The 26,872-nt window shown below is 45.0% G+C and overlaps 2 protein-coding genes across 4 annotated transcripts in view; one reads left to right on the top strand and one right to left on the bottom strand.

Annotated features, from left to right (window-relative positions):
• Positions 1-11,574: 11,574 nt before the first annotated feature.
• Positions 11,575-26,872, bottom strand: part of ILDR2 (immunoglobulin like domain containing receptor 2) — a 42,140-nt gene continuing 26,842 nt past the window's right edge. Inside the window, exons 7-10 of the mRNA XM_027086458.1 lie at positions 20,191-20,304; positions 15,628-15,844; positions 13,825-14,497; positions 11,575-12,547 (exon numbers count right to left, since the gene is read on the bottom strand). Of these exons, the coding sequence (XP_026942259.1) occupies positions 12,512-12,547; positions 13,825-14,497; positions 15,628-15,844; positions 20,191-20,304 (1,040 nt within the window). The 3' untranslated portion in view covers positions 11,575-12,511. The remainder of the gene's footprint in view (positions 12,548-13,824; positions 14,498-15,627; positions 15,845-20,190; positions 20,305-26,872) is intronic.
• The window catches only part of MAEL (maelstrom spermatogenic transposon silencer), a 143,727-nt gene continuing 131,268 nt past the window's right edge, over positions 14,414-26,872 (top strand). For 2 of the 3 annotated variants that reach the window (XM_027086438.1, XM_027086437.1), the window contains exon 1: positions 14,414-14,528. The gene's annotated coding sequence lies outside the window, so the exon portion shown is untranslated. The remainder of the gene's footprint in view (positions 14,529-26,872) is intronic. The other variant, XM_027086439.1, reaches the window with a different exon arrangement.

The raw sequence follows: 26,872 nt of genomic DNA, 5'->3' as shown, positions 1-26,872 counted from the left end.
AGAGATGCAAAACAACACAGTGCATTCAAGTGCTCCTAATGATTCTGCATATGAGAGCACAGCAAAGAAAAAAGAGAAGTTGAAGTAGAAATTGGCAGTGAAGCTGCAATGGCAGGAAGAGGTTGGACCACAGAGAGCCTTGTGTACTTTCTAAGGCACTTGACCTTGTGTCAAGAAGACTGTGGAGAGCCAGAAAAGTTTTAAGCAGGGTGTGACAAAGTCAGACTTTGGCCTTGCCGGGTATTGTAATTTCACTTTTCTGATTAGGAAATATGTATTTATTTATTTCAGTTTTCTGATTAGGAAATATTTACACATCTGGAATTTTGTAACTGAGGGTCATTATCAAGGTGTGATATGGCTTGTGTGAGAGCGTTCAGCTGTCACTCTTGGATGATCTAGGTGCTGACAAAATTTTTGCCTGGATCCAGGGGCTCCAGCACCCACCCAGTTCAGGGCACACAGCCCAGTGCCCCAGCACCCAGTCCTCTGTGTGGGTCAGCACTGCCTACTGTCAGGGTGCCTGCTACCACAAGCCAGAGTTAAGTAGTTCCCTTTTATCCCTTACAATTCTTACCGTGAGAGTCTTTAGGTAGACTTTTTTCTTTCTAATACTTTCTTTCTAATACTTTCTTTCTAATGCTCTCAGGAGCATTTGGCAGCCTTATAAGAAACAAAACAAAACAAAACAAAACCCAGGTCTCCATAAGTCAAGCATTGAAAATATTTTATTTGGTTTCAAACTTCCTTGAGAGCAAAAAAAAAATGTGTTGATAAGTTTCTTGGAATGAGAGATGCATCTGCTGTGATGAAGAGCTGTTTGCCAGCTCTTGAAGACTTTGCCTTCTGAAGCACTGAAAGTGGACACAAGAGCCCTCAAATGCCTGGAGAAGAGGTTTCCTTTTGAAAACGCCCCAAGGCCTGCTCTGAATGACGAGAGGTTGGATCATGGTGAAAATCCACCCTCGTTGTATTGAGTTATTTAAATCTGAAGAATCTCTAGGGGCGCTCTCCAAGTTGTCCTCATGCGGAGGCCTCGGACATGGTGTTTGCTTTTCTTTGAGAGAATATCTCTTAATAAATGGATTTTTTCCCCTCGAGAAACTGCTGCTCTAAATTTGTTAAAACGTGTTCAGTATTTTGTTTGAATTTCTGTGTCAAATGCTGGAATGGAAAGTGTAAATCTATGGTCAGATGGGTATGAGATATTGGTTGCCTAGAAGCAATTAATGAATTTTTGGAAAAGATATATTTAAAGTCACATAATCTAACGTAAAATTTATATGTACAGATACATACATCAATAAACTTTCTATAGCATGTACAAATATTTTTTGGTCAACAAATGTCCTCTGTACCATTAGAGGTTTGGGGTGGCACAGCCCTGTTTGCCCATGACCAATGCCACATACATGTACACAAAGAGTACAAGTCAAATGAGGGCTCCGAGGGACAAATATCTCTCTAACTGCAGGGTTTCCAGTAACCTTGTGAGAGAATGCAGCTTTGGTCTGAGGCCAAGATGCCTAGTGATGACTCTACCCAACTGTGCCCTCCCATGAGGGAAGTAAGCACAGAGGTGCTGGTCACCCTGAGACAGGAAATGAAAGAGGATGTGGGACCAGAAAAGAGAGCGTGGGGTCCGTGAACACTCACGTTTACACGTGAAGTGTGGCCCGGTGAGCTGCAGGGATTCTCAGGAATCCAGTTAGTTCTCCTCTCCTGATAGTACAGAAAAAAATAAAGAGATGGGTAGGGAGACTAGAAGTCCCCAGTTCTGCAGAGCTTGGAGAGGAAAGGAGAAGGCACTTTGCCGAACAAGTATTTCTCTTGAAACTAGCTAGAACTCCTGACAACAAAGTAGAAGGTGAATTATTAGGGGACAACACTGGAGGTGGGAGAGAAGAAAGGGGGATATTAGACTAACCCAGGAAAGAGATGAAAAGTTTTAACTAAGGCAGTGACGCAGAGAAAGATTTCTCAACTTAGAATGAGCAGAGTGTACCCAAGGAGATACACCCATGTGTGGAAGGCTCTGGTGAGAATTTTCACTGAATTGCAAAGAAAACAGCCCCCTAATGCCCTGGATAGGGATATTACACCTGAGGGGTGTTCAAGGCTCCATGACTGTAGGAGAAGAATATTTCAGCATGCAGTAGTGGACGCCCGTTGTTATGGTATTCTGTCTGCCCAGCAACCCTTTTCCTACTTCTATTCATAACACATCCCTCCCTCCTTTGGAGAAATGTTCTTATCCCACTATCCAGTCCATCACTGAGTCTCATCCTTCTAGTCATAAACGGACTTGCCATCTCTCTGGCCACAAGGATGAGCTCAAAGATGGGCACATAACTCTGTATGGGTCAGTCACAGCCTTTCCCCAAGATTGTTCCCACGGGTAAGACCCTTCACCTATCTGGGGCCATGTGAGCTGGAAAATTGTGACTCTTGGACTGCTAGTGACTATATTCCTGCCTTGTAGAGAAGGTCTGTCCTCAATGGGAGAAAAATGTAGATATAAAAAGACAAACAGATGTGAGTGATAGACAGGGAGAGAACCTGAATACATCACCACCCAGATTTCCCTCAGTTCCTACAGCTCTTCTTCCATCCCATGATCTATCCCAGGATCTTTCTGATACACAACCTCCATCTCTTCCTTTTTTTTCTTAAGCTAGCCTGAGCTGGGCTTCTGTCATTTGCAACCAAAAGATTTTTGACTCATACTGCTGCAAAAAGAAAGCAACTTCAGCTGGAACTTCAGTGGCTGTCTCTCTGGCATGAAGGAGTAAGAAAAGCCAGTTGCCTGAACCACTACAGCAACACCAAGAGGTTATGGGAGAGAGGGGATGGTACTAATGTCCATTATAAATGAATTCCATTCAGCTGAGCAAAGGGCTTTTATAAGAACAGTGCTAAAAAGAAGTTGGCATGAGCTATGGCCGCTGAGCCTGCAGGTCCGGAGCCTGTGCTCCACAACGGGAGAGGCCACAACAGTGAGAGGCCCGCGTACTGCAAAAAAAAAAAAAAAGAAGAAGTTGGCATCTCTCTCTCTCTGGCTTTCCTCTATTGGAGACTGAACATCTCAGGAAAAAACAAAACAAGCCAGGAATACATTGGTGCTGGGCTGCAGCACAAGATATGTAAACAAAATATAAGAAAACATCTCTTGAGAGCAAGGATTGTTTTTTATATAAAGTGTTTTAATGTAAGAGACTATGGAATCTTCTCTGCTTGTTTTTTTTAGAGACGGAGCAAAAGAGTGAGAGCGAGAATAAGAGAGAGAGAAAGAGAGAGAGAGATTGATTCATTTTTTTACAGTCAAAGGCCAGGGAATGGACGGTTTAAATCCTTTGGTTGCACAGTTCAGTGACAGAATTTTTGCTTGTTAATGAGAAACTGACTTCACTGTAATTCTGTAGCATCTGAGTCTGAGCTGACTTCAGTACTTATATTTCAATGGTGTTAAAAAAGAACACATTAAAATAGCTTTAAATCAAGGGAGGAATGTGCTTCATTTCCACTTCGTACCAAGCAAGAAACATGAGGTTTTCCCCAAGTGGTACCCACAGAAGTTTACCCTGAAACTGTAACATGGAAAGATCTAAACTTGCAAAACATACGGAAGGACTCATCACTTCCAAATAAAGAACTCCTAATGCACTTAATTTGATTTTCCATAAGTGAATTCATACACAACTTTTTAAGGATACAACTCTTAGACACTGAGGCACACTTCAATACCTTGAGTCCTGGAAAGTTAGCACTAGAGGCGTTCCTTTATATGTGTGCCACTAGATGGCGCGTCAGGCTAACTCACTCCCCTTCTCTGAGCAACTTGCTAGCTACCAACTACACCTCCTGCCATATTTGGTGAGTCATTTCAGGCCACCTGATGAGCATTCAGGAAATGCTTAATACCAATTCAGCAGAAATGTAACTTTCACCCAAATGGTGTGATGAGTATTATTAGGATGTCTCTACCAAGATTTTTTTCAGAGACTGACTGAAATCAGCCTACTTCTTTATTTCTTGAATTGAATGTATATAAAAATATGACTTTTACATTAAGCAAACAGAAATCAGTAGGGTTAAAATGTAAAATAGTTGATTTTTCCCCACAACTACCTAATTCTAATCCATACTATGGGTCTACTCCTTCCTTGCTTCTTGAATGAAATCTAGATCCATAATTTCTTCGGTTACTCTTGAATAATACATGGCATTCTGCCCACTTTTAACTCGCCCAAATAGTCTTACTCCCATAATTAAAATAATAATTCTTTTATAATGATCAAACTGGACAATTTGTAAAGTTAAAGTTTCTTGCTCTCCCCATTGTAGGCTCATTTTACTCTAGAAGCTTGCATTAGAGAGAAATGCATGTACCTTCTAGATTTTCCCCATTAAGCACTTCCACTGCTTCTTCCCTCAATCACTTCTTCTTGGACCCCCCAGGGTTGCTGTGTATATGTATGTAGATGTGGAGTTATTATGGAGAGAATGAGGACAGGTAAGGAGCAAGAAAGGTCTTTCTTGACTGGCATCAATACAATATGACATTTTACCAAACATGAATTCACAATCAAAAACTACAAAACATATAAGGAAACAAGAAACCATGAGTGAGAGTTAGCAGAAGTAAGAAACTTCAAAATTAGACCCACAAAGACTGCAGATATTAGAATTATTGGGTAGAAAGTATAAAATTAGTACATTTAATACATTCAAAGAAATAAGAGGGAACTGTATACAACAGTAAGGAACAAAACACTATCGTCAATGACTGTGCAGATTTGAAAAAGAATTAAATTGAATTTTTATAAATGAAAAATTTATAAAAATGTATTAATTGAAATTAAAACTCAAAGGAAGGAGATTAGGGGAAACTAAAGAGAAAAGTCGTGAAGTGGAAGATAAACTTGAAGGAATTACCCAGAAGAGACCACAGAAAGATAGAGATGAAAAATACAAAAGATAGATTTAAGCAATATGTAGAATAGAATGAAAAGGTCTAACATACATTCAATTGGAATTCTCAAAAGAGAGTTTAAAGAGGAGAAGAAATATTTGACATGTTAATAGCTGAGAGTTTTCCATAATTAATGAAAAATCCATGGATTCAGGTAGCACAACAAATCCCAATGTGAATAAGTAAAAAGAAATCCACAACTGGTCACATGTTGATTAAGCAAAAACAAAAACAAACAACACACACACACACACACACACACACACACACACACACTAGAAAAAAGAAGAAAATCTTAAAAATAGCCAGAGAGACAAGACAGATTGCTTGCAAAGGAAGGACAATTAGATTGGTAACTGGCTTCTCCAAAGCAACAACAAAAGCAGAAGGGAGTGGAATAATATCTTCAGTGCGCCAAGAGAAAATAACTATTGATTTAAAATTGTATACTCAGTAAAATTATCTTTCAAAAACAAGAATGAAGTAAAGATTTTGTCTGAAACAAATACAAACTGACAGAGTATCCTACCAATAGACCATCACTAAAGAAAACTTCCTTCGGATAGAATGCAGACGTTTTCAAAAGCAGATCTGAAATGCAGGAAGAAAAGATGTGTAGAAAAAACATGTAGGTGATTCTAAACGAACACTTTATAAGTCAAACACCGTATTTTATAAAAGCTGAAAAGCAAGATAGAATTAAAGCAATGGATAACATCACAGAAAGTTCAGAGGAGGTAATCAGAGTTAAACTGTTTCAGTGTCTAACTTTAAATTAAATCTACATGTGAACATTTTAAAGTTAACCATTAAAAGAAGAAAACTGAGTCCAGATGCTTCAAGCAAGGACAAATTTTCCATTCAACCAGAGCCCTAAAGTCTGGAAGTCCCTTGAGAGGGCCTGGCCAAGAAGAGAGGATTAATTGTTCTCTGGGGGTACTTATAACTTCCTTTGCTAACAAAAGTTTTAAGTTGCCTTCTCTAAATTATGATGCTGTGGAATTTTTCAAATCTCTTCAGAACTTAAAATGTCTTCCCACAAATAGTTTCCTTCCTCCCTTCCCCAAGTGCCATTTCTAGCAGGCAAATGCTTGGACCCTTCTTGAAAATGAGCTAAGAACCATCCCATTCGTCCAATCATCTTTCCCACTCCTCAACTCCTGAGTGTCAGACGGTCTGTGGAGAGTGGTGAGAGTGGCCAAAGAATGTATCTGGGCCGTAGCTTATTAAAATCTATAAAAACATACATTACACTCTGTCAGTACTTGCCTCTAGTCCCACAGTATTCATTCCCCATTACAGTGCTTAAAACAACCTGAGGAGGTCATGTATCGTATGATTTTTTTTTCCCCTGCTGAGGTCATTTAATGTCAGATCATGATTAAGCATAGTTGTGCTAAATCATGAGTTCTTCATAACCAGCGTAGGTGAAAATGCTTTATTTAGTTTAAACGTTACAAATTCACTTTGTATGTTTGACACTGAAGAAAAGTCATGGGCGACAGTGATACAAATATTTCAGTTTTGATGCCACAAAAATAACTGGGCAGGTGACTCTCATGAAGCAGCTTTCTGACCTTTCTTTGTCCTGTTGCTCCTTCTACTCCCTTTTCCTTTATTCCCACAAGGTAAATTCTCATTGGATAGTGCCCAATACCTTTGTTAATAGAGTGGCTTTTCTGAAAGCCAAGGTAAGAGGCAAGTTTGTATCTCTTCTAGCCTCCCTAGAAGGAATGAGCCAGACGACATGGACCTGTATCCAGCCTCACCAAGAAACCCTAACATAACTATTAACTGAACTGCTGTATTGGCTACCTCTATATCTGGCCCCTGTTAGTTCTACCTTAAATCCCCAAATGTAGTGAAGATGACAGATAGTTCATTCCAGGCAGGTCACCCCCAAGCCCCGGAATTCTGAGTCTAGATGAATTTGTAGTTTGGCGCAGAAGTTCCTCTTCAGGAAGGACTCTAAAATCTGAAGCACATTTTGATCAAAGCCTTTTCCCCTCCAGCATCGCTAATGAAAATGAAAGTCTCCTTGAGTAGAGCTGACTCCCTCTTAGAGCAGTATTTGAGGACCAGTGCTTAGGAGGATGAAGCAGCCACAGTGCCTGTCTCCATAGCTTCACCCTGGTGATGCCATGAGTGAGCATTGCATCCAGGACTCTTCTCCCCAGATGCTGGGCTGATTCCACTCCACGGGTATTATAGGAATTGGAAAGAACCCTTGACAGATGGTCAGAAGGCCTGGCTCTATGATTTTAAAACTTACTTGACTATAGGCAAATGACTTAGCCTTTTTCAGCCTCAGTGTTACAATTGTCTGATGGGACCACCACGTCCACCCTGCCTCTCCCACAGGGGTCACTGTGAGGGTCAAATGCGATAATGCATGTGAAAGTGGTCTGTAAACAGCGCTATACCAGAAAGATAATACAAACTTTATTCTTACCACCCTCAGGCAGTGCTAAAGCTCAGGCTGCTTCTTAAAGCAGCTCCACGCTATCCTTGCTCCTCTCTGTTGTTAAAAGCCCCTTACTTGGAGCTTCACGGAGCGGCTTCCCAGGTGAAGAGAGGAAGGATACTGGTGGGAAAAAACTAGGCACTTTTTTCTCTAAGTACCTGGCCCCTATTTTGGTGAATCTGGATCTGTACATCTTATAAATCAATTTCAAACCCCTGTAAGATTGTGGCAGCATTTAAATCTGATGTTGGAAGGATATATAACGTAGATTCTTGCCCATCCCACTTTGGGTCTAAAGGCGGAGGTAGGTGTTGACCGGCCAGGCTGAAGATTTGAATGCTTCAAAAAGTGATTTATTTTTGCCAGTTCCCCAATGGTCTCTTTTCTTTCTATTCATGATCTAAGTTTTGCTCAGAATGACATCAAGGGAATGAGAAAACTACCTGTAATTCTTGTTCTCAGATCTGAGATTGTCACAACAGGATCTCTATTCAAGGACTGGGAACAACTGGAACAGCCTTCTGGGGCATGTTCCTAGCCCTCCTTTCTCTCTGCCTCACACCGTTCTCCTACCCCTGGACACTGGCGAGCCAGTCACCACCATCGTAGCCAGATTGCTGGGGGGTTCGGTACTGCCAGTCCCAAGCGAGAACGAGCGACCTCACCAGGACATTTGAAGAAAAAATTTCGAAGCCTGAGGAAGCCTCACGACCAAGTGTTCTGGGGCACATGATGAGGTATGATCTAGTGTAAGATTTCACAAATACAGGTGATCATAGGACTCTCCTGAAATACATGTTAAAAGTACAAATCTGGGCTTCCCTGGTGGCGCAGTGGTTGAGAGTCCGCCTGCTGATGCAGGGGTCACGGGTTCGTGCCCCGGTCCGGGAAGATCCCACATGCCGCGGAGCGGCTAGGCCTGTGAGCCATGGCCGCTGAGACTGCGCATCCGGAGCCTGTGCTCTGCAACGGGAGAGGAAAAAAAAAAAAAAAAAAAGTACAAATCCTAGCCCCAGACCCACCCCGTCAATCTCCGAGGCAGGGCCCAACAATAATTTTCAACAGCAATCAAGTAATTCCTATGGTTAGGCAACCTGGGGAAACACTGATCCAACAGAAAAGACCCAGTTAGGGTTCTGACTTCACTAATGGCAGCGATGGCTTATTTCTCCATCTATAAAGAAAAGAGGGGGTGAGTTACAACACTATCTGTGACCTTAGCCTCTCTCAAAGGCTGCCTAAGGTCTCATCAGATAACCTATAGGAAGTCTTTCAGACTACTTAGAAATATTTACAGATGTGGCTAGGTCTTTTCAGCGTGGAGAGCTGTGGGCTAGAGTGGCAGCCACTTCTCATGCCCAGTTTGCACAGTCCCGTGCCAGGTGCAGAGAATGGAGACGAGGCCGATCATCTCTGCAAGACATTCTCTGCATTAGTGGAGGTGGACAGCAACACTCGTGGCTGCAGAACTGAACCCCTGGAGAGCTCCCCCATGAGCACTAGGTCCAACAAATGTCCCCAGCTTCCTCATAAGTCTCTGCATGGCCTAGAGAAGTTCATCTACCTGCCACCTGCCTCCATGCCCCCTCATCCAACACGTCCCTGACTCAGGCAAACACTCTCATGCGTCATCCCACTGGGGCCTCTGCTTTTCAACCCTCCCCATCCTAACTCACCTCTTTCAGCTCAGACTTTTTAATATTGGCTTTTCAGATCACTGCGCATATCTTTAAATGGTATGGATGGACAAACACACACAACACAAATATCAAAATATACCCATTTAAATGAAAAACCTTTAATTCTCTGGGTTTGTTGTAATTTATCCATAGCAATATTTCATATTATATGCATAAAATCTCCCAGTTCTTTCTTGGGCATGTCTTATTCCCCCTATTCAATGGCAGGGTCCCCATGGATGGAGACCAAGTCTTACACAAGTCTTATCTTGTACCCCCAATAACACCTAGGAAGGAAGCTCACATGTATAAGCACTTCCTATGCAGGACAGACTATTTAGGGGAGAATAAACAGAAGGATGTGTTGAGAAAAGCTGGGGTGCCGAGGATGGCCAGTTTGCCTTTACTTGTCCAGTCAACCTTATCTCCTGGCCACGTACCCAGAAATGACTGTTTTCTCTCTCGACTGGAGGCCTGGAGGTCCGAGTGATTTATGCAGCCCTTCAGAGGACAACCTGGTCCCATCTCCCCAGGTTATTTCAGTAACCTGTTATCATCTTTGTATTTTTTATTGTCTGTCTGTAGTTCTGTTGTTTGGGGACTGCAGGTTTCCAATTTTAATAATTCTTTCCCATGGCTCCCTTCAACGTTCACCAAAATCGTACATGCCCCTGACTAATAAAAGCAGTATTTTTGGTCTCTGCGGCTGGTGCTATGGGGCTCTTTGGTGGTGAATAGCCTGACACAGTGCTCAGTATAACGAGAGAGTAGCTACCGCAGCTACCCAAGATTCTCTAAAATTGCCTGAGCAAGTTGAAATCCAAAGCTGGTGACTAAGAAACGATGTTTTAATCATCTTTTCCATCGGAATCGGGGCCCAAAAAGACAGACTAGAGCTAAAGCTTTCAGAGGCCAGGGACACCAGCAAGTCTAAAACTCAGCACCAGGGTTATGGCTTGTGTCTTCCAGCCCTTGGAAGTGCCAGCACTGGGCTGAACTGTTCTGGCTCCGCTCACACAGGCCAAGGCCACTGTGAAGTCCTTTGGCAGGGCCAGTTCTCCCCCAGGCAATGATAACAACTCACCCTTCTGACCCTCACCTAGCCACTTCTTTATTTCCTTGCACACATAGGACTGGTTTGGAAATGCCATGAATTAAATGGATACCAGAGGAATGGTACTCTGAGAAAAGGGCCTAGCTCCAGTCAGACAGTTCTGGAGAGACCGAGGAGATGCTGAAGAAGCAGCCTTTTTCAGAGGTTGTCCATGGAGCCATAGATAGAGGATGGACCGCTGCCGGGAGCAGAGGGATAGCGCCAAGCATCATCGTCCTCCAGTGATTTGACCCAACCACGTATCCCACCATAAAAGTGTGGGATGAAGAGCTTTGACGAAGGTCTGTCAAAGAAAGTGGAGACTGAGAGATACCTAAGGTTAGATGGAGTCAGGGTTTTAGGGCTAAACATTCAGACAAGAAGAAAAAGCCAGGTTTTCCTTGAAGAGAAATGAACATTTAAAGAGTGCACCAACTTCTCATGCCTTGAGTAGGAATCAGCAATGTGGGCTGGGCTCAGGTAGGCAGTTCTTCTCTTGGTCTCGGCTGGGCTTCCTCATGTGTTTGCAATCAGTTGAGAGTTGATAGGCTGCCAGTTAGGGTGATGGGGGTAACTGGGCCCCCTTCTCTCATCATGTGGCAGGCTAGCCCAGGCTCATTCACCTGGTGGTAGCTGCAAGTTTCCCAAGAGCAGCAAGAGAGGACAAGCCCCATGCACAAGAACTTGTCAAGTCTCTGCTTGTGTCACATCTGTTATTGGGCCACTGGCCAAATCAAATCACATGGACAGTCCCAGATTCAAGGGGTTGAGAAACAGACTGCACCTCTTGATGAAAAGGGAAGAGTGGCCATTTTTCACAATCTGTACAAATTACAAAATCCAGAGAGATCTAGCTTTGGGATTTAGGCAAAATCTATCATTTAGGCAAGGGTGGGAGTAGGAAGTGTTCCTTCCTGAGAAAGGAAGGATAATATCTCTCATCTCCCAAGAGCATCTAGAGTGGCAGCCTGGTGAGGCCCAGGGATGCCTGTCCCACACTCAGGTGTCCTGGAATGACGAAGCTGGGATGGCAGGAACAACTCATGGTAAACAAAGTATAAAACACACAGAAGATCCAGGGGAGTCTGTGGGGGAAATGGCCCATATTCAAATTATAATGAGACAATATATTCTTTTCTTCTTAGATTCCTTCTCATTCTTCTCTATTTTGCATTACTGTCTTCTCCTCTTTTTCTCCCTCTTCTCTTTCATGTGTATACTTTATTTTTTTATTTTTTATTATTTTTTTGGTGGTACGCAGGCCTCTCACTGTTGTGGCCCCTTCCGTTGTGGAGCACAGGCTCCGGACGCGCAGGCTCAGCGGCCACGGCTCACGGGCCCAGCCGCTCCACAGCATGTGGGATCTTCCCGGACAGGGGCACAAACCCGTGTCCCCTGCATCAGCAGGCAGACTCTCAACCACTGTGCCACCAGGGAAGCCCTCATGTGTATATTTTAATCATTTATCAAAAGGCACCTGATGACAACCTAATCAGAGTGCAGAGGGAGGCAGGGCTCTGTGTGTGGCACCAAAACCTGTGGAGAGTCCAGGAGAGGGGAGGACAGGCAGAGCCCTTGATGTCCAAGACTCAGACGTTGCTGTGCCAAAAGAGAAAACGCAGTTTATGTTCTCAGGATGGAAGAAGAAATACCACTTCGACAGCTCTTGCTTTGTTCCAGCCACTCAAGAACTGTCATTCGAACAGTACACTGAAGCCATTTCTGTGATTGTCCCACAGGTCACTGTCACTGAGCTCACCACGGGCCTGATTTCAGTGTAACAACAGTCATTGACTAGTGACTGGGAGGTAATGGGGCTAAAAGGTATATTTTGTCTGAAGCTATCTTCTGCTGTCAGTGAATTCCTTCTAATAGTAGTAATCAATTCTGTCTCTAAGCACAGCACAGGAGGTATAGAAAAGAAGACTGTAGGCATAGGCATTATCTGGAAGTTAGCAGTCCAGAGCTAACTCCCTTTTAGAATTGGAAAAGGAATCCTGGTTTGGCTAAGGAAGGAGACTGGGCAGGATGAACTCTGTGGGTGAGAAACTCCATGTGTGGGAATGTGCTCACACGTAGTTGTTTTCTTGATAAGTTTCTCAGACTAGTTAGATGGGCACTGAGGTTTGCAATCAGCCTTCCTGAAAGGCTGCCCCCCATCCCTTGCTAAAGCAAAGATCAGCAAATCTTCCAAGGTGGTGGCCAGAGAAGGTCCCGGGCCTGCTGCTTCTTGGATTTGTGTCTTATTCCCGTATTCTGCTTCTGATTTCTAGTCATCCAGAGAGTCGTCTTGAAAACAAACATCAGACCACAAGGGACATCCTGGTTGGAAAGTCACTCTGGGGGAAGAGCAGGAAGAACCTGATTAAAGAAACCCAACACAACACAACAGATGGTTCCCTGGGCAGAGTCCACACCTGTTCAGAGCCTGGCACACCCTGAATTTTAGGGCATTTCATTAGGCTTGTGACTACTGTCCCTAAGCCTTAACTGGTGCTGAAGCCAACATACATCTCATGAAACTTAGTCCCACGGCCACAGAATAACTTCTCACCCCTTTAAGGATAACTGCAATGTTTACTGTTCCACAACAGGTAGTGCAGGTGGTGTACCATAAACCTGATATCACCTGAAGGTTCCTTCCCTACTCACAGTACTTTGGTCATCACAGTTTTTGTTTTGGAGGGGTTAATAATCATGCCAGAACCTTTTTCTGTTCATGTTCTCTCCCCATACTACACACTAAAGAAAATGCGCAGCTTGGAATCATGAAAAACAAAATGGCGGGAGAGGCGGGGTAACTGAGGAGGGGGCAGAAGCATCCAGGCTTGGAGAGTGGCCTCTGGAGTACAAAGGCACCTTGGGAACCCACATCTGTGATTGTCCCCCAACAACCTCTGAGGTCACATTTGGGGGCTGAGGGATGGAACGAGCTGCTCTTGGCGTTTAGAAAGAAAACAAAGTCTAAATAAGGCCACTTACAGAAGAGACAATTAGCTGGGCAGGGACTGAAAGACTTCTTTCACATATACTGGGCATAGGACAGTTTACACTCAATAAAACATCAAAGGAAAAAAAAGTGAGCTGTCCTTCATGAACACCGATGGCTACTAACCTCGGGAATGTGGACTCTTTGGGGCATTTGATGCAAGTTACAAACCCTCACCCTAAAAGGGATAAGGGATGGAGAGGAAGGCACACATAAGCATGCATAGAGCATAGATCGTCTGCACGCAGACCTCAGAAGCCCACCTAAAGGCCTGTGGTAGTAATGAGCCCTCGAAACCCTGATGTTAAATGCTTCTTAAAGCTCGTCATTAATGCTCTCGAATACTCTACACCTACGCACCTGCTACTTCTGCCTTTTTTCAATGCTCCAGGGGCCAACACTCACTTACTTCACCTGGTCCTGGATAAAGGGAAGCGGGGGACAAACCAGCCTGACACCTGCGTTCCCCAAGCAGGAGGCCCCGCTCCCTCCACCTGGGCCCCACTCGGCGTCTGGGGCAGGGCCCTCCTTCTCAGCTCTCCCTCCTCCCCAGCCCCGCGGCTCCTGGACAGCGATAGTGCACGCTGGCTCCCCGCCCAGACCCCGTGGAGGCTGCCTGGGCCTCACCGTCTTCTTGGCGGGTTCCTTCTTCCTCCTCTTCTCCGAGTTGCTGTGGTAGGGCAGGTCACGGCCGCGGTAGGACGGGCCCCGGCTGAGCTCGCGCTCGCTGTAGGGAGGCAGCGCGTCGTCGGGCGCGTCCTCCTCTTCGCCCTGCGGCGTTCCCTCCTTGTAGGTGGACGGCGGCGACCAGGCGTAGTAGGAGGCGCTGCGCGGGCCGAGCTGCGCGCTCAGCTTGGACGGCGTCTCGAGGCTGCCGCCGCGGCTGGCGCCCTCAGGCAGCGCCTGCCGCTCCACCCCGGCGCCCCGGAACGAGTGGTCGTACTTGGGCACGGCGCCCGGCGTGCGGCTCACCAGGCGGGGCAGGTGTGCGTCGTCGGGCGGCCGCCGGCGCGGGGGGCTGTAGGACCAGCCGCGGTCCGCGTCGGTCAGGGGCTCCCGGCTGCGGCTCCGCTGTCCGTAGTACTCTTCCAGCGAGCCGTCCTGGTAGAAGCCCCCGTGCGCCCGCGCCTCTGAGCGCTCGAAGCGGCTCCCGCCCCGGGCCTCGTGGTTGTTTCCGTCCGCCCTGCGGGACCGCGGGCCGTAGGAGTCAGCGAAGGCCGCCAGCTCGTCCATGGAGACGGCCGGTACCCCGGTGGCGAAGTTCTTCCGCGACAGCATCTCGGATTTGGAGCGCTGCTGGCTGCGGGCAGAGGAGGCGCTGGTCAGTCCAGGTAAGCCGTGCGCGAGGCAGGGAGCTTGAGCGGGGATCTAAGGGCCCCTGTCGTGTCTGGGGCCTCTGTCAGGAGACCGAGGTTCGAACCACGGCTCCACTCCTGGCTGGATGAATCACCTCGGGCGTCTCTCACGCCTCAGAATCAACAAACAACAAGCTCAAGGCGGCCATGCCCATCTCGAGTGTTAGTGTTAAGGATCAAGATGGGGTTGTGTGGATAAAAATACTTCGTGATCTACACGGTGCTGAAACACACGTTGGGCCTTCTTTTGGCCATTACGATGTGACCTCTAGTTGACAGCCTCCTGACTCACTCCTCACACCCTCAAAGCCAGCGTGGGTGATGTGGGCCTGCAGTACACACAGCAGTGGCCCACGGAGTCCCTGTAATATTTGGTGACAAACAGAGGCCTTTCCCTTCCTCAGAGCCGAGGCCAAGTTACCTCTTGGGGTGGCAGGCAAGAGGGAGCCTGCAGTTGGTACTTTGAGAGAAAAGCAATAGTATCTACTGCCCCTCCAGATACAGGTTAGGTGAGTGGGGAAGGTGCTGTCCGGTGGGCACTGGCTACACAAAACTGGACAGACAACTTGGCCGCCCCACATTCATTGGCCATGTGACCCAGGGTAAGTTCCTTAGCATTTGTAAGTTTCAGTTTCCCCAACTTAAAATGGGGACATTAATAGTACCTCCCTTTTAGAATTAGGAGACTCAAATGCAACAGTATAACACGTTTGGCACTTGACCTTTCAGAAAACAAATGATCAAAAATGATGGAGGTGATGGGTGGGGTTTTTTAGAGGTTATAGGATAAAACGTGAGAAGAGCAGAGAAATGTTAACAAGGTTCATTAAGGGGTCTAGAGTACCCTCTTCAAGGAGCCTTGAGTGATTACTTCTGCTCATGGTGTCCCAAGTGTTCCCTTGCTTAATAAATGTGGGAAAGGGATGTTCAACAGCCCACAGAGAGACGTGGCAGAATAACCTAGAAGGGCAGACAGAGATGCTGCTGGATCACAGCAGCCTCACGTGCACCCTGCCTCCCAGCTCCTGCCCCCTCACGCCCAGCACCAGCGCTGCCCGGCCACAGCCACCTTCACCTGTGCCTGAAGCTCTCCAGATCCTCTTTGTTATACTCCATGGCCGAGGGCCCCCGGCTTGGCCCGCTGCTGCCTCGCATGACACCTGACCAGTAGTCAGGATTGCTTTCCAAGTCCCCAGACACAGGGAACTGTTTGCTTCGCATCTGATGGTAAGACTGGCGGAAACTGCTGTCTTCCTCATGCAGGGAGCTGAGTTCCGAGATGGTGTTGTTATCTGCAGGGACAAAAACCAGGCATGACAGAGCTTCCTACCCATAGAACAGAATGGGAACTCGGTTAACGGCTGAGACTAGAGGCTTTGGGAAACTCCCACCCGAGGGCCTCAATCCTGTCCAGGGTGGGTTGTAGACCTGAGCTAGTGGTATTTGTATTCTTAGCTCAGCAGGAACTGGCTCCAGCTGGAAGCCCACTTGCCTACAGAGAGGGAGGCTTCCTACATGCTCTGTTCTTGGAATAGGAAAACAATTGTTATTGTTCCACCTAAGGCAGGCTTCCCAGAACTTGGGCTCTCTACAGCTGGTCTCCTCCTAGTACATCAGCATCCTTGCTCAAATATTTTTCTTCTTGTTGTTTAATTCAGTGATGAGCCATGATGATCCCAGGCATGAGGCAAAAGGGGCAAAAAGAGAGAGAAGCCACAGACCACAGGATCTTCCCTACTGTTGGCTGAGTCCCAGGGTGGGGCCTTCAGAGTCAGTGCTACAGCTCCGCTTTAGAGGTACCCCATTCCAGCTTCCTGCAGTTGTGCCCCTCCCCACAGAGCGAGGAGTCCACAGGGCCAAGGGGGTGTACACACCTAGTGGCCATCCACCCCCCCCTCTGGATGTTCATCCAGGAACCTGGACTATCTTCCCCAAACAATACCAAGTCCATTTCCAGGGCCTGAGCAGACCTCTTCCACTCCCCAAAGAGTATGGGGCCATGGGTGGCCAGGACAGCTGTTTGGAGGTGCGGGAAGAAAAGGGGAAGGTTGGGCTGCACTTAGGGCTTCTGGGCCTCTGCTTATACTCTGGTCCTAGCCCAAAAATGTAAAGAGGGAGGGGATGGTCACAGCCTGCTCATTTCCTAGGGTGGCCTAAGTAGCTTTTCACAAAAGCACTTGTGAATAAGGACCAGAGTCACGGTCTGGAAAGAAAACAAAAGAACAAAGAAACTATTTATTTATGAAACTTTGAAATGGGTTGAATTTCACATGACTTAAAAAATAAATCTAGTGAATCTATTTGTAATGTAACTGAATCCATTTGTTTTCCAAAAATCCTTTGAACTTCAAACTGTTATCAAAATCAACATTTATAAGGTGTAGGGCCCGGCTGCTGAGCAACAGGTAAACCGAGATCAGATGTGGGAAGCACAGATGTGTGTCTCAGTTTCCCCTCTACCTCGTCTCCTCCCTGTATCCCCAATGGTCCTTAGAGGAGCAGAGAATTTTTGCTGGTTCCCACCCATGAAGGGAAGGGAGGGTCTCCCCCCACGGCATAAACACAGCCTCCTTGTCCTGTTTTACCAGGACACAAGGCTGACCAGGAATGCCGTTCAGTTTGGTCATGTGAGCAGCTGGTTTTGAATTATAATCTAATTATAAGCCTTTTCTGCCCCGTAAGGAGAATGGACTAGTCCGTGCCTATTTTAAAGGAAAACAACTCAGATCCTATTGATTAATCAAATCTAGAACCTTTCTTTTCTCATGATCCCAGCGAACTCCAATCTCCCGGGAACCATACAGAAGAGAGCTTTAAAATGCACCAAGTGTGCTTATTGAAAAATGACGTTAGTTATTCAGACCTTTCCTTAAACTTCAGGGAATAATGGACAGTTTTCACTTCTCCAGATACTCAGGGCTAGCTCTGTTTCACCATTCATATGATGGACAGTCCAGGCTGTATGCTGCTCTAAGATTTCTGCCACAGTGAACATGAACATCAACATACCCCACTTCACAGACACCTAATAATGGAACTCTAGAGCAAGATCGGCAAACTTTTTCTGTAAAGGGCCAGATAGTAAATATTGTAGGCTTTGCAAGCCATACTGTCACAACTATTCAACTCTGCCATTGCAACATGAAAGGAGTCATAAGTAATACAGAAGTGGATTGGCATGGCTGTGTTCCAAGAAAATTTACTTGCAAAAACAGGAGGTGGAACATATGTGCCCTGGGAGCCGTAGTTTGCTGATTCCAGACTGAAATATCCTAAGAGCAACCCCCTATTTACAAGGGGCAGGCGAATGAGGATCACACTGGCTGGGAAATTCATGGGCCTGACCCTGAAACTCCTATTTCTTACAGAATCTATTACTCCCTTGCCGCACCTGAAACTATGAGACTCATTTTATGATGAGATCTTCAAGAGTGTCCTATGTCCGTGATCCACCCCAGGGTTTACTTTGCTCTTCAGGAACAGAACCTCTCTAACTAAAGAGAACTAGATTCCTACTTCATCTCTCTGCAGTTATGGTAACGTCAACCTGCAGGTTCAGGAGTGCTGGGCTCCAGTTCTGGCCCCGACACTGAGCTCTGGCACTGGTTACTTTCCCCCTCTGCCTCCCTTGCCTCTCCCGTAAAATGAGGGAGGTAGATTCGACAGCCTCAGTCTCTTCCAGCTCCAACATCCTAAAGTCCTATGAGTTAGAAGTCTGTGGTCTTTGACTAGAAACTGCCGCTGCAGCTATGGCACATTCCACAGTTGGCTCCAAAGTGTCTAGTTTAACAAAAGGGCACAGGACGGGAGTCAGAAGAGCTGGGTTCTAGTCCTGATTCTATCACTTCAACCCTCTCGGCTTCTGTTTCCTCATCTGTCGACCCAGGCCATCCCTTGGACTCTAAGATTCCTTGGTCATTGCCTTATGGCCAGCCAGCCCTTGGAGACCACTTTAATCCAGGCAGACAGAAGACATCACCTAAACTGGGATCCACCCTTTATTTTCAACCTCCGTTTTTCACTTTTTCTCTGTGTGTGTGAGATTCACAGATTTCCTCCATGGGCCCTTTCTCCTTGATCTCTGACTACCTCTGTCTCTGTCCCCTTACAGAGATCCATGACAACACTGTTACAACTAGCTTGTCAAAGTGCAGTGACATCTGCATTCCTGACATTCCAATCTGGAGATGGTCTTTTTATAACCAGTGTGGTGGGTGGAGGCAGCAATGGATGCAACTCAGACAGGATGAAATTAGAATTGCAAACTGGGAGGAATATGTTGTCTTTAATCTGAATAAAGCTCCTCTAGTCTGGGACTGTTTCCCCAACAATGCCATCAAGTCTCTCGTGGATTCCAAGGCGAGGAGGGTTCAAAGAGAGAAACGTAGTGACCTCACTCCCAGGCCTGCCAGCACCCTCTGATCATTAGCCTGTCTGTGTCAGACCTGCCCTGTGATGCCTCTCATGACAGATGGTAATTTGGAATCCAAATCAAGAATCAGCTGTGTCAGCTGCAAAGTCTCCCAGGGCTGTGGGTGAGTTAAGGGTTGGGGCCCTGACACCTACAGACTCAGTAATTAAAACGTTCTTTGGACAAGAGGGGCAGCCTCTTTGCTGGCCCCTCAGCCTCTGCTGCTGGGCATCTCAAAGGAATGTAGGCCTCTTTTTTTACGAGATTTCTTTCTTTCTTTCTTTTTTTTTATCTTTATTGGAGTATAATTGCTTTACAATGGTGTGTTAGTTTCTGATTTATAACAAAGTGAATCAGCTATACATATACTTATGTCCCCATATCTCTTCCCTCTTGTGTCTCCCTCCCTCCCACCCTCCCTATCCCACCCCTCCAGGTGGTCACAAAGCACCGAGTTGATCTCCCTGTGCCATGCGGCTGCTTCCCACTAGCTATCTACCTTACGTTTGGTAGTGTATATATGTCCATGCCTCTCTCTCGCTTTGTCACAGCTTACCCTTCCCCCTCTCCATATCCTCAAGTCCATTCTCTAGGAGGTCTGTGTCTTTATTCCTGTCTTATCCCTAGGTTCTTCATGACCCTTTTTTTTCTTAAATTCCATATGTATGTGTTAGCATACAGTATTTGTCTTTCTCTCTCTGACTTAACTTCATTTCTTTGGCAGACTTGCTCTTTCACTTTCACTGATAACGGCAAGTCGGGCAGCTGGACTGTCGTTCAATGCTAGGGCCTTTCATGTTGGAAAAAACTGATACTCAAGCTTCCACATCCTAGGTCATTATTTTGAATATATTTTAAAGGGAGTAGTAGGGAAAGGCTGTTTTAATAAAATATTTCCAACCCCAGGATTGCACGGCCCCAGCAGTACTGACTGCCCCATGGAGAGACACAACAGGAACCAAGATGGTACATGATTGCTCTTTTTTTTTTTAAATTCTATTATGGTTTATTACAGGATACTGAATATAGTTCCCTGTGATTGCTCTATTTTTCATACCAGAATCCCTTTTTTCTTTCCTCTATGTACTCAAAGCTACTTTCTTTAGGGTGGTATCACCAGCACCCCTACTAGTTCTGACCCTGAAAGCTCAGGCCTGCCCACGTATGGTCACCCCCAAATCCCCTTTAGCACAATGCACAGATCACGTAAAACTAACAGATGCTCACATCTGCCTCTCATCCTTCTGGCTGGATCAAACTGAGCCAGCTCCTTCTCGACATAGTATAGGACCTTCATGGAGTCTCTCTCTTTGTCAGCTTGGATCCGGTAACCTTTGCGAACTGTTGAGAAACAGACAAGAAGGTGAGGTGAAAAAAATCAGGAGAAGACAGCTTCCATTTATTTTACCAAGTAGAAAACATGGGTCCCACTAATAACAACTCTTTTTGAAATCACCCAGAAATCGTAACCTGTAGTTCTATATATGGAACCATACTCCAGATCCCCTTTATCAGATGGTTCTATTAGAATGGAGGATCGGCAGGTCAACAACAAAATTCTATTACAGTATATTTTTAGTCATTTGTTAACCTCTGCTTCCTACCTCCTGACCTCTTATAGCTCTACTTAAAGCTCATCTTCTCAAAGTTTGGGGGAGTACACTCACACTACAAAAAGACCACTCTCTAGACTAGGGCCGCAGATCACTCTACAGTCTGAGGTTCATACCTTCACCTGGTGGAAGCACATGTAGCTTTAAAACAGATACCCAAACGTCAGGGACCTTGACACAGGTGGCCTAAAAGCCTCTAGTTGCTTGGGAGATTGTGCAAAAATTCCATAACTAGGTGATGCATAAGAGCTAATATTAGATTGTAGGCTTTATACATATTAGTACAAAATAAAATGCAAAATACATGGATTACTATTATGGTTCCATTATTATTTCTTTAGCATTTTCCTCTTAGGAAAGGGATTACCATATTTTTGACATGATTAATTCAACCTGCTGCTATGTGGTTACAGGCAGGTGTTATTTTCAGGGCTTAATAAAAAACAAAACCAAAGCATGAGAGATAATACCATCTCCTACATTCCCATCACTCATATTGTCAGGGGCAAAGGCTGTTGAAGCCCCCTGTCACTTATCAGTCGAGTCCAATACCAGCCCCAAGGGTGATCAGAAACGGGCAGGTCCAATCTTCACAGATAAGAGAAAGAGAAAACAAGAAAGAGTGAAAGGAATGGGATGGGGACAGAACAATAAGGGTAATAGACAACACTTAACTGGGCACTGAAAAGTGCTAGGTACTGTGCTAAATGCTCTACGTGGACACTGATTCCTCACAACTACATGAGGAAGTTAACTGTTAGTAGCCACATTTCATGGTTGAGGACACTTTGGTTCAGAGAGGTTTTATAACTTGCTCAGGAATAAGTGGTAGTTCTGGGACCGGAACCATGTAGTCTGACTGAAGCCCAACCATACTGGGCATCTTGCCTCTCTGGAGTCTAGGAGCAGAGACAGTATGGAGAGATAGGAGAGGAAGACAAAAAGGAAGAGCCCAGAGTAGAAAATGCTCTTAGGTGTGCCATAGGCAGTGTCATCTGAGGCACGGTCCTACCTGACAGCCCATCAGGACTGTACAGTGGGATGGAAGCAAATGACCCACCTCCAATATTCTCTGTTCCCAGAGTAGGGCAAATACCATAAAGAAACCATACGACTGCATGCACCTCTGGAGAAAATCCTGCTTTCTGTACTCTGGTCATGTTACCCCGGCTGTGGACAGAGCCCCCCACACAAGCATGTACGTGGAAGATTAAAATATCTTCCACAGACTCTAATCACAGCCCTGGCATTGAAGATTGGGAAGACGCCCACACATCCATTTGCAGGTGCACTGGTTTTCTATATGAGAACAGGATGGGCAGTCCACATTCAGCTCCAATTGTGGAATTACTTAAAAAAAAATTAATGAATCTCAGCACACGCTTTTTAGTACACCTTCTCCCGGAGGTTAGATCCATGATCCGTATGCAGAAGCAATTATTAGCAGAAATGATTTTATTTATCAAGCTACACACTCTTCCATCTCTGCAGAGGTGTTTACATAGTACAGACAGTTCACTTAAAATGCAATTATCCCACGGAACTGCTATGTCTGTTCTGAGGCAGTTATGTCTGATGGATGAAACACAGGGCTGGGAAATGGGGAACTGGGCATCTTGTAGGCATGCCGCTGGATTTACTGAGGGACCTCAAATAAGTGGTGACCTATCCAGGACTCAGTTTTCATGTCTGTAAGATACAGCTAATACTTTTCACCTTTTAAATAATCTCATAGGGGAAAGACAAATATATAAACCAAAAAGAAAAAGAAAAAAGAAAGGAGACAACAAAGACCAAATCAGTGGCGCACTTTGAGTTCTCTGTAATTATTAGGGGCAGCTCAGATGACACCTCATCCAAAAGGCTTTCTTTTTCTCTAGCTAGAAAAGTTCTCTCCCTTCTCTCTCTATCCCACTCCTAACTTACAAATCATTTACTTTGAACTTTCATCATGGCCCTTAATATATTCTCATTGGTTTCAAATGATTTGTATAAATGTCTAATCTTCCCAAAGATTCTTGAGGGAAAAGACTGCTTGTCATTCTAGCTCAGCGTAAAGCCCAGGATGGTGCTCTATACACAGTATGCACTTAAATGTTTGCTTGAGCTGACTTGGTGCCAGCCTGGGGCTGGGGGTAGGGTTAATGCTTTCCTTAGAAACAGTATTTTCAGTAGTTTCCCTGTCTAGATTGTAAACTTCCTGAGGTCAAGGACAAATTCTCTCTGTTCATCTCTGCATCCTGAGCACCTAGCATAGAACCTGACACATTGCAGACACTCAAAACACATGTGTTTGTATGAATGAATGAATGAATGAAAATCAGGAATAAAAACTATATTACAGAGAATTACAAGTAAGGCAGAAAAGGCCATGTGATGGGTTTGTTGGAGAATTTTCACCAGGAAGGGGAAGGCTTGAATGGTAGCTTGAGGGAGCAGCAAGGTTTAGGTAAGTTTTGTTGTTTTGTTGATGATTATTTTTTAGTAAAGAAAATGAGCATGTTTATAGGCATTAGGGAAGGGTCTACTCTACCTGCAGCTGTGGCTTTATCTAGGTATTCTTAATATGTGAAGCACTGTATGGCAAACATTCAGTAATACTGAGATAAAGGGGGGAAGAGTATTGCTATAGGAAACAATGTACCAACTGTCCCCTGGCAATGAGAGATGGCTGCCATCCTGAGCAGCAGCTGGAAACTGCTCCCTTAACTGCAACTTGGACTGGCGCTTAGATTGCTTTCTGTGTCATTATAACAAATTGCACTCCTCATTACAAGACAGATTTGATCATGTATGCACAAGTTATCATGCCCCTGCAAAGTTACAGTAACTATTCACAGCCTCAAATGACAATGGCAGCTTCGCCTTTCAGTACTGGCATTGTAAAGAGACACCACTGTACTAGATCCTTTCAGCTTTGATTGCTAAGTCACACCAGCTCATGAGTTCAGAAATCTTAATCCCTCTACTTTGTCAAAAAGGACAGAGGCAGAGTACTGATGTTTAGACTTTAGAGGCACCATCCGTTTGGTTTCAGTAGCTAAAAAAGCTAGGCACTTCTCCCTTTAAGAGGCGTTGGTTTTCCTCTTTTAATTGAAAGCTGTATATTCGATGGGTGGCACGCTATAACTAATTCTCTCATCGTGGTAGAACCTGGCTCTGTGTCACGTATATGCTCAGGAGCACAGAAAACCCTTCTTGATCCTCCGAGCAGATGAGACTTTTCCTTCTCTGAGCTGGCATCAGAGAACAGTCTTATCATAGGCTCCTTTCTATTTGTCACTCATTTGATTTCCATTCACAAGCCCCCAGAAACCACTCTGCTGGACCATAAACTCCTTGAGAGATTTGTACGCATTCATTAAATTTTTCTTGATTTGAAAACAAATAGAATGGTGTCAAGCCGATTTTTATCTGTAATTTGTCTGAAGATCAGAGAACTCTCTGATGCGTGCTGATATTTTAATAAGAAATGTACTACATTATTGGCCAAAGACCAGCATTTTTTGGAAAATGACTTTTTTCCTGGTGATATTTCAGTTTAGGGTCGATGGGTGATTTATTTCTCTTTTGAAGTTCAGTCTGGTCCAAGTCCTTTGGTTGGTGTGGATTTTCATACTTCAGCTCCTCTAATTTATTAGCCTTGCCAACTTTGATTTTTACTGGAGAGGGACTATTGGGATACTCATTTTGATGCCAAGCTATAATTTCAAAACTTCTTATTGTTAAAAGATTTGAGTTGATACTTCTGACCCAATTAAGGCTCAACTATTTTTCAGCTAATTTCCCCTTTAAAGCCAAATCCGATTTGTAAAACTTGCAAAAGAAGTCTGTAAGGCAGATATCCATGGATATAGCCTTGTTCTTCCCGTCCTATCTTAATAAGCTAAGGAAGGCTGTTTATGGATAATGGAACAGCTGCCAGATTCCACCCCCAGGGTGACAGCAGCTCAGTTGTGGGAGAAGTGATGCTTAAAATTTGCATATCTCTGTATACATACAGTAGGCATATATATAGACACACATCCTTATTAGTTTGAAAAATGACATTTCAGAACCCTACTTGCCTATTCAATTCTTTTGCAAGAAGGATGAGTGGAGACCAGGTAGATGTGAAAATAAAATGGATTCAAGCAAGGGAAAAGATAATTGCATTAATCAAGGTGGGAGATGATGGTGGCAATGACTAGGATAGTTGAGTAGAGATGGACCAATTCAAGGTTATTTTGAGGTCCAATCTGAAGGACTTGGTGACCAGTTGGATGAGAGAAGTGAGGGAGAGGAAGAGATAAGGATCAAGCCCCTGCTTCTGGTTTGGGCTACTAAGTAGATAACGGTGCCATCCACCGAAAATAAGAAATATAGGAGTTGGTTTGAGGTTGAGAAACAGCAGATTAATTCCATTTCCTAGATAGATGTTGAGCTGGAAATGCCTGTAGTACATTAAGGTGGGTATGTTCAGAAGGCAGGTGGATATATGGGACTGAGGAACAGGAGAGAGGACGGAGATAAAGACTGGCAGTCATCAGCATATAGATGATGACTGACGCCATGGACTAGATACGATTCCCCAGAGAGAGGACCTTGCACAAACAGGAGCACCAGCATCTGGGGGATGTGCAGAGAAAGAACAGCCAGCATATAGTGAAAACGGTAGGAAAAACTCCAAAGTACAGTGCTGAGGAGGGCAAAGAAATATGAGTGCGTTGTCAGGGGTGGCAAGAGCTTTTGAGAAGTCAAGGGGGCAAGCTTTGAGAAGCATCCATTCGAGTTAGCAATAAGGCGATCTTGGCAAGCGCTGGTCTTTGGAGTGGTGAAAGCAATAGCAAGACAGAAGTTAGCTGAGGAGAGGAAATGGAGACATTAAAGATTCAAAACTCTATCAAGGAGCTTGGCTGTGAAGAGGATAACGTGGATAGGGAAGTAGCATCAGAGGACTATAGGGTTTTTGCAAATTGTTGTATTTTAATGGGAGAGATCCGGGTGTGTTCTGAACGCTGATAGGAAGGAAAGGCTAAAGACGTGAGGTGGGAATGGGGTGGGGTATGGAGGTTCAGCAAAGAGAGACCCTTGACAAAGCTGAAGGGGATGGCCCCAGAGCAGGACAGGAGGAGACAGTCATCTTTTTTTGTAACACAGGTAACAAACACACATAGCAGGTAGCCGCTATGAAGAATGGGAGAAGGAATCAGGGTGCCTCTTACCTCTTGCCCATTCGGTAACTAACTGGCTATACTATACGTAGCTCATCAAAGATGTCTTTTCAACTACACGGAGTGTTCAAAAGAGTATTGTGTACAAATGTAATTTGAAAAATTACTGTTGCTAGATGATTACCCTAAAATTGAAGTAGCATAAAAATAAAAAATAGGCTAAATTTACATCTTTATAAATCAGCATTTCTTAACACTTGTGACATTCTTTAAAGGACAATTTACATGGAACAGTGGCTTAAGCCACTTTTCTTAAAGGAGGAATAGCCAAATGCCATCAGTAATTCTGGCCACGGTACCATGAGTACAGAAATGTGCCCAGTGAGGATCACGAAGAACTCACTCCTGACTCAACGAGCCAGAAAATGATAACCTGAGCCGGACTAGCTTGGCCGGCGCTGGTTGTGCATTCTCCCCTTTTCCCCTGCTGACAGAATCCTGACTTTGTTCATTTCCAAGGTGAATAGGCGTTGTGGCCTAAGAGATGAGTCTTGGTTGGTCCAAGCCAATCTGGTTTAGGAATGGAGACAGGACACAATTCTTGCCAATAAAATGACATGGAGAAGTCTGCTGGAAGGGGAAGAGGCTTCTGGAAAGGTTTTCCTCACTCTTGAGAAAAGGAGCACAAGGAAGGAGCATAACTTTTCCGTCTCTGAATGCATTTAGCATCTGGGACGCTGGCAGTCATTACGGAATCTGGAGGGGAGCCAGCCCGGGAGGACAGAGGATGCACTCGGGATGCCAGAACAGAAGATGGAAAGAACTAGGTCCTACAGTGATGCCACCTGAACTGTTCCATTAACCAACCCCAGAACCACCTTACCTTGGAATTTCCTGCTATGTGAAATAATTTTTTTTTCTATTTTTTAAGCCACTTCTAATTGCAGTTGGTTAGTATCGCAGGATGGAGCCCAAATGACTGAACTGCATATGCAAAAGCAGGAACTGGAAACAGGCTGAAGACAGGAGAGAAGAAGTATTTGCCATTCTATGAATAAGAGTCATTTTATTATGAGAATCCATTCAATAAAAAGTAAGAGGGAAAGGGTTATGATGGGAAGGAAGGAGACAGAAGATTGGAGG

Source organism: Aethalodelphis obliquidens, unplaced genomic scaffold (genome assembly GCF_003676395.1).
Source record: "Aethalodelphis obliquidens isolate GAN/ISIS:26980383/991018 unplaced genomic scaffold, ASM367639v1 scaffold55, whole genome shotgun sequence".
NCBI lineage: Eukaryota > Metazoa > Chordata > Mammalia > Artiodactyla > Delphinidae > Aethalodelphis > Aethalodelphis obliquidens.
Note: the sequence above shows the minus strand (reverse complement) of the source record. Positions and strands in the feature narration are given on the sequence as shown.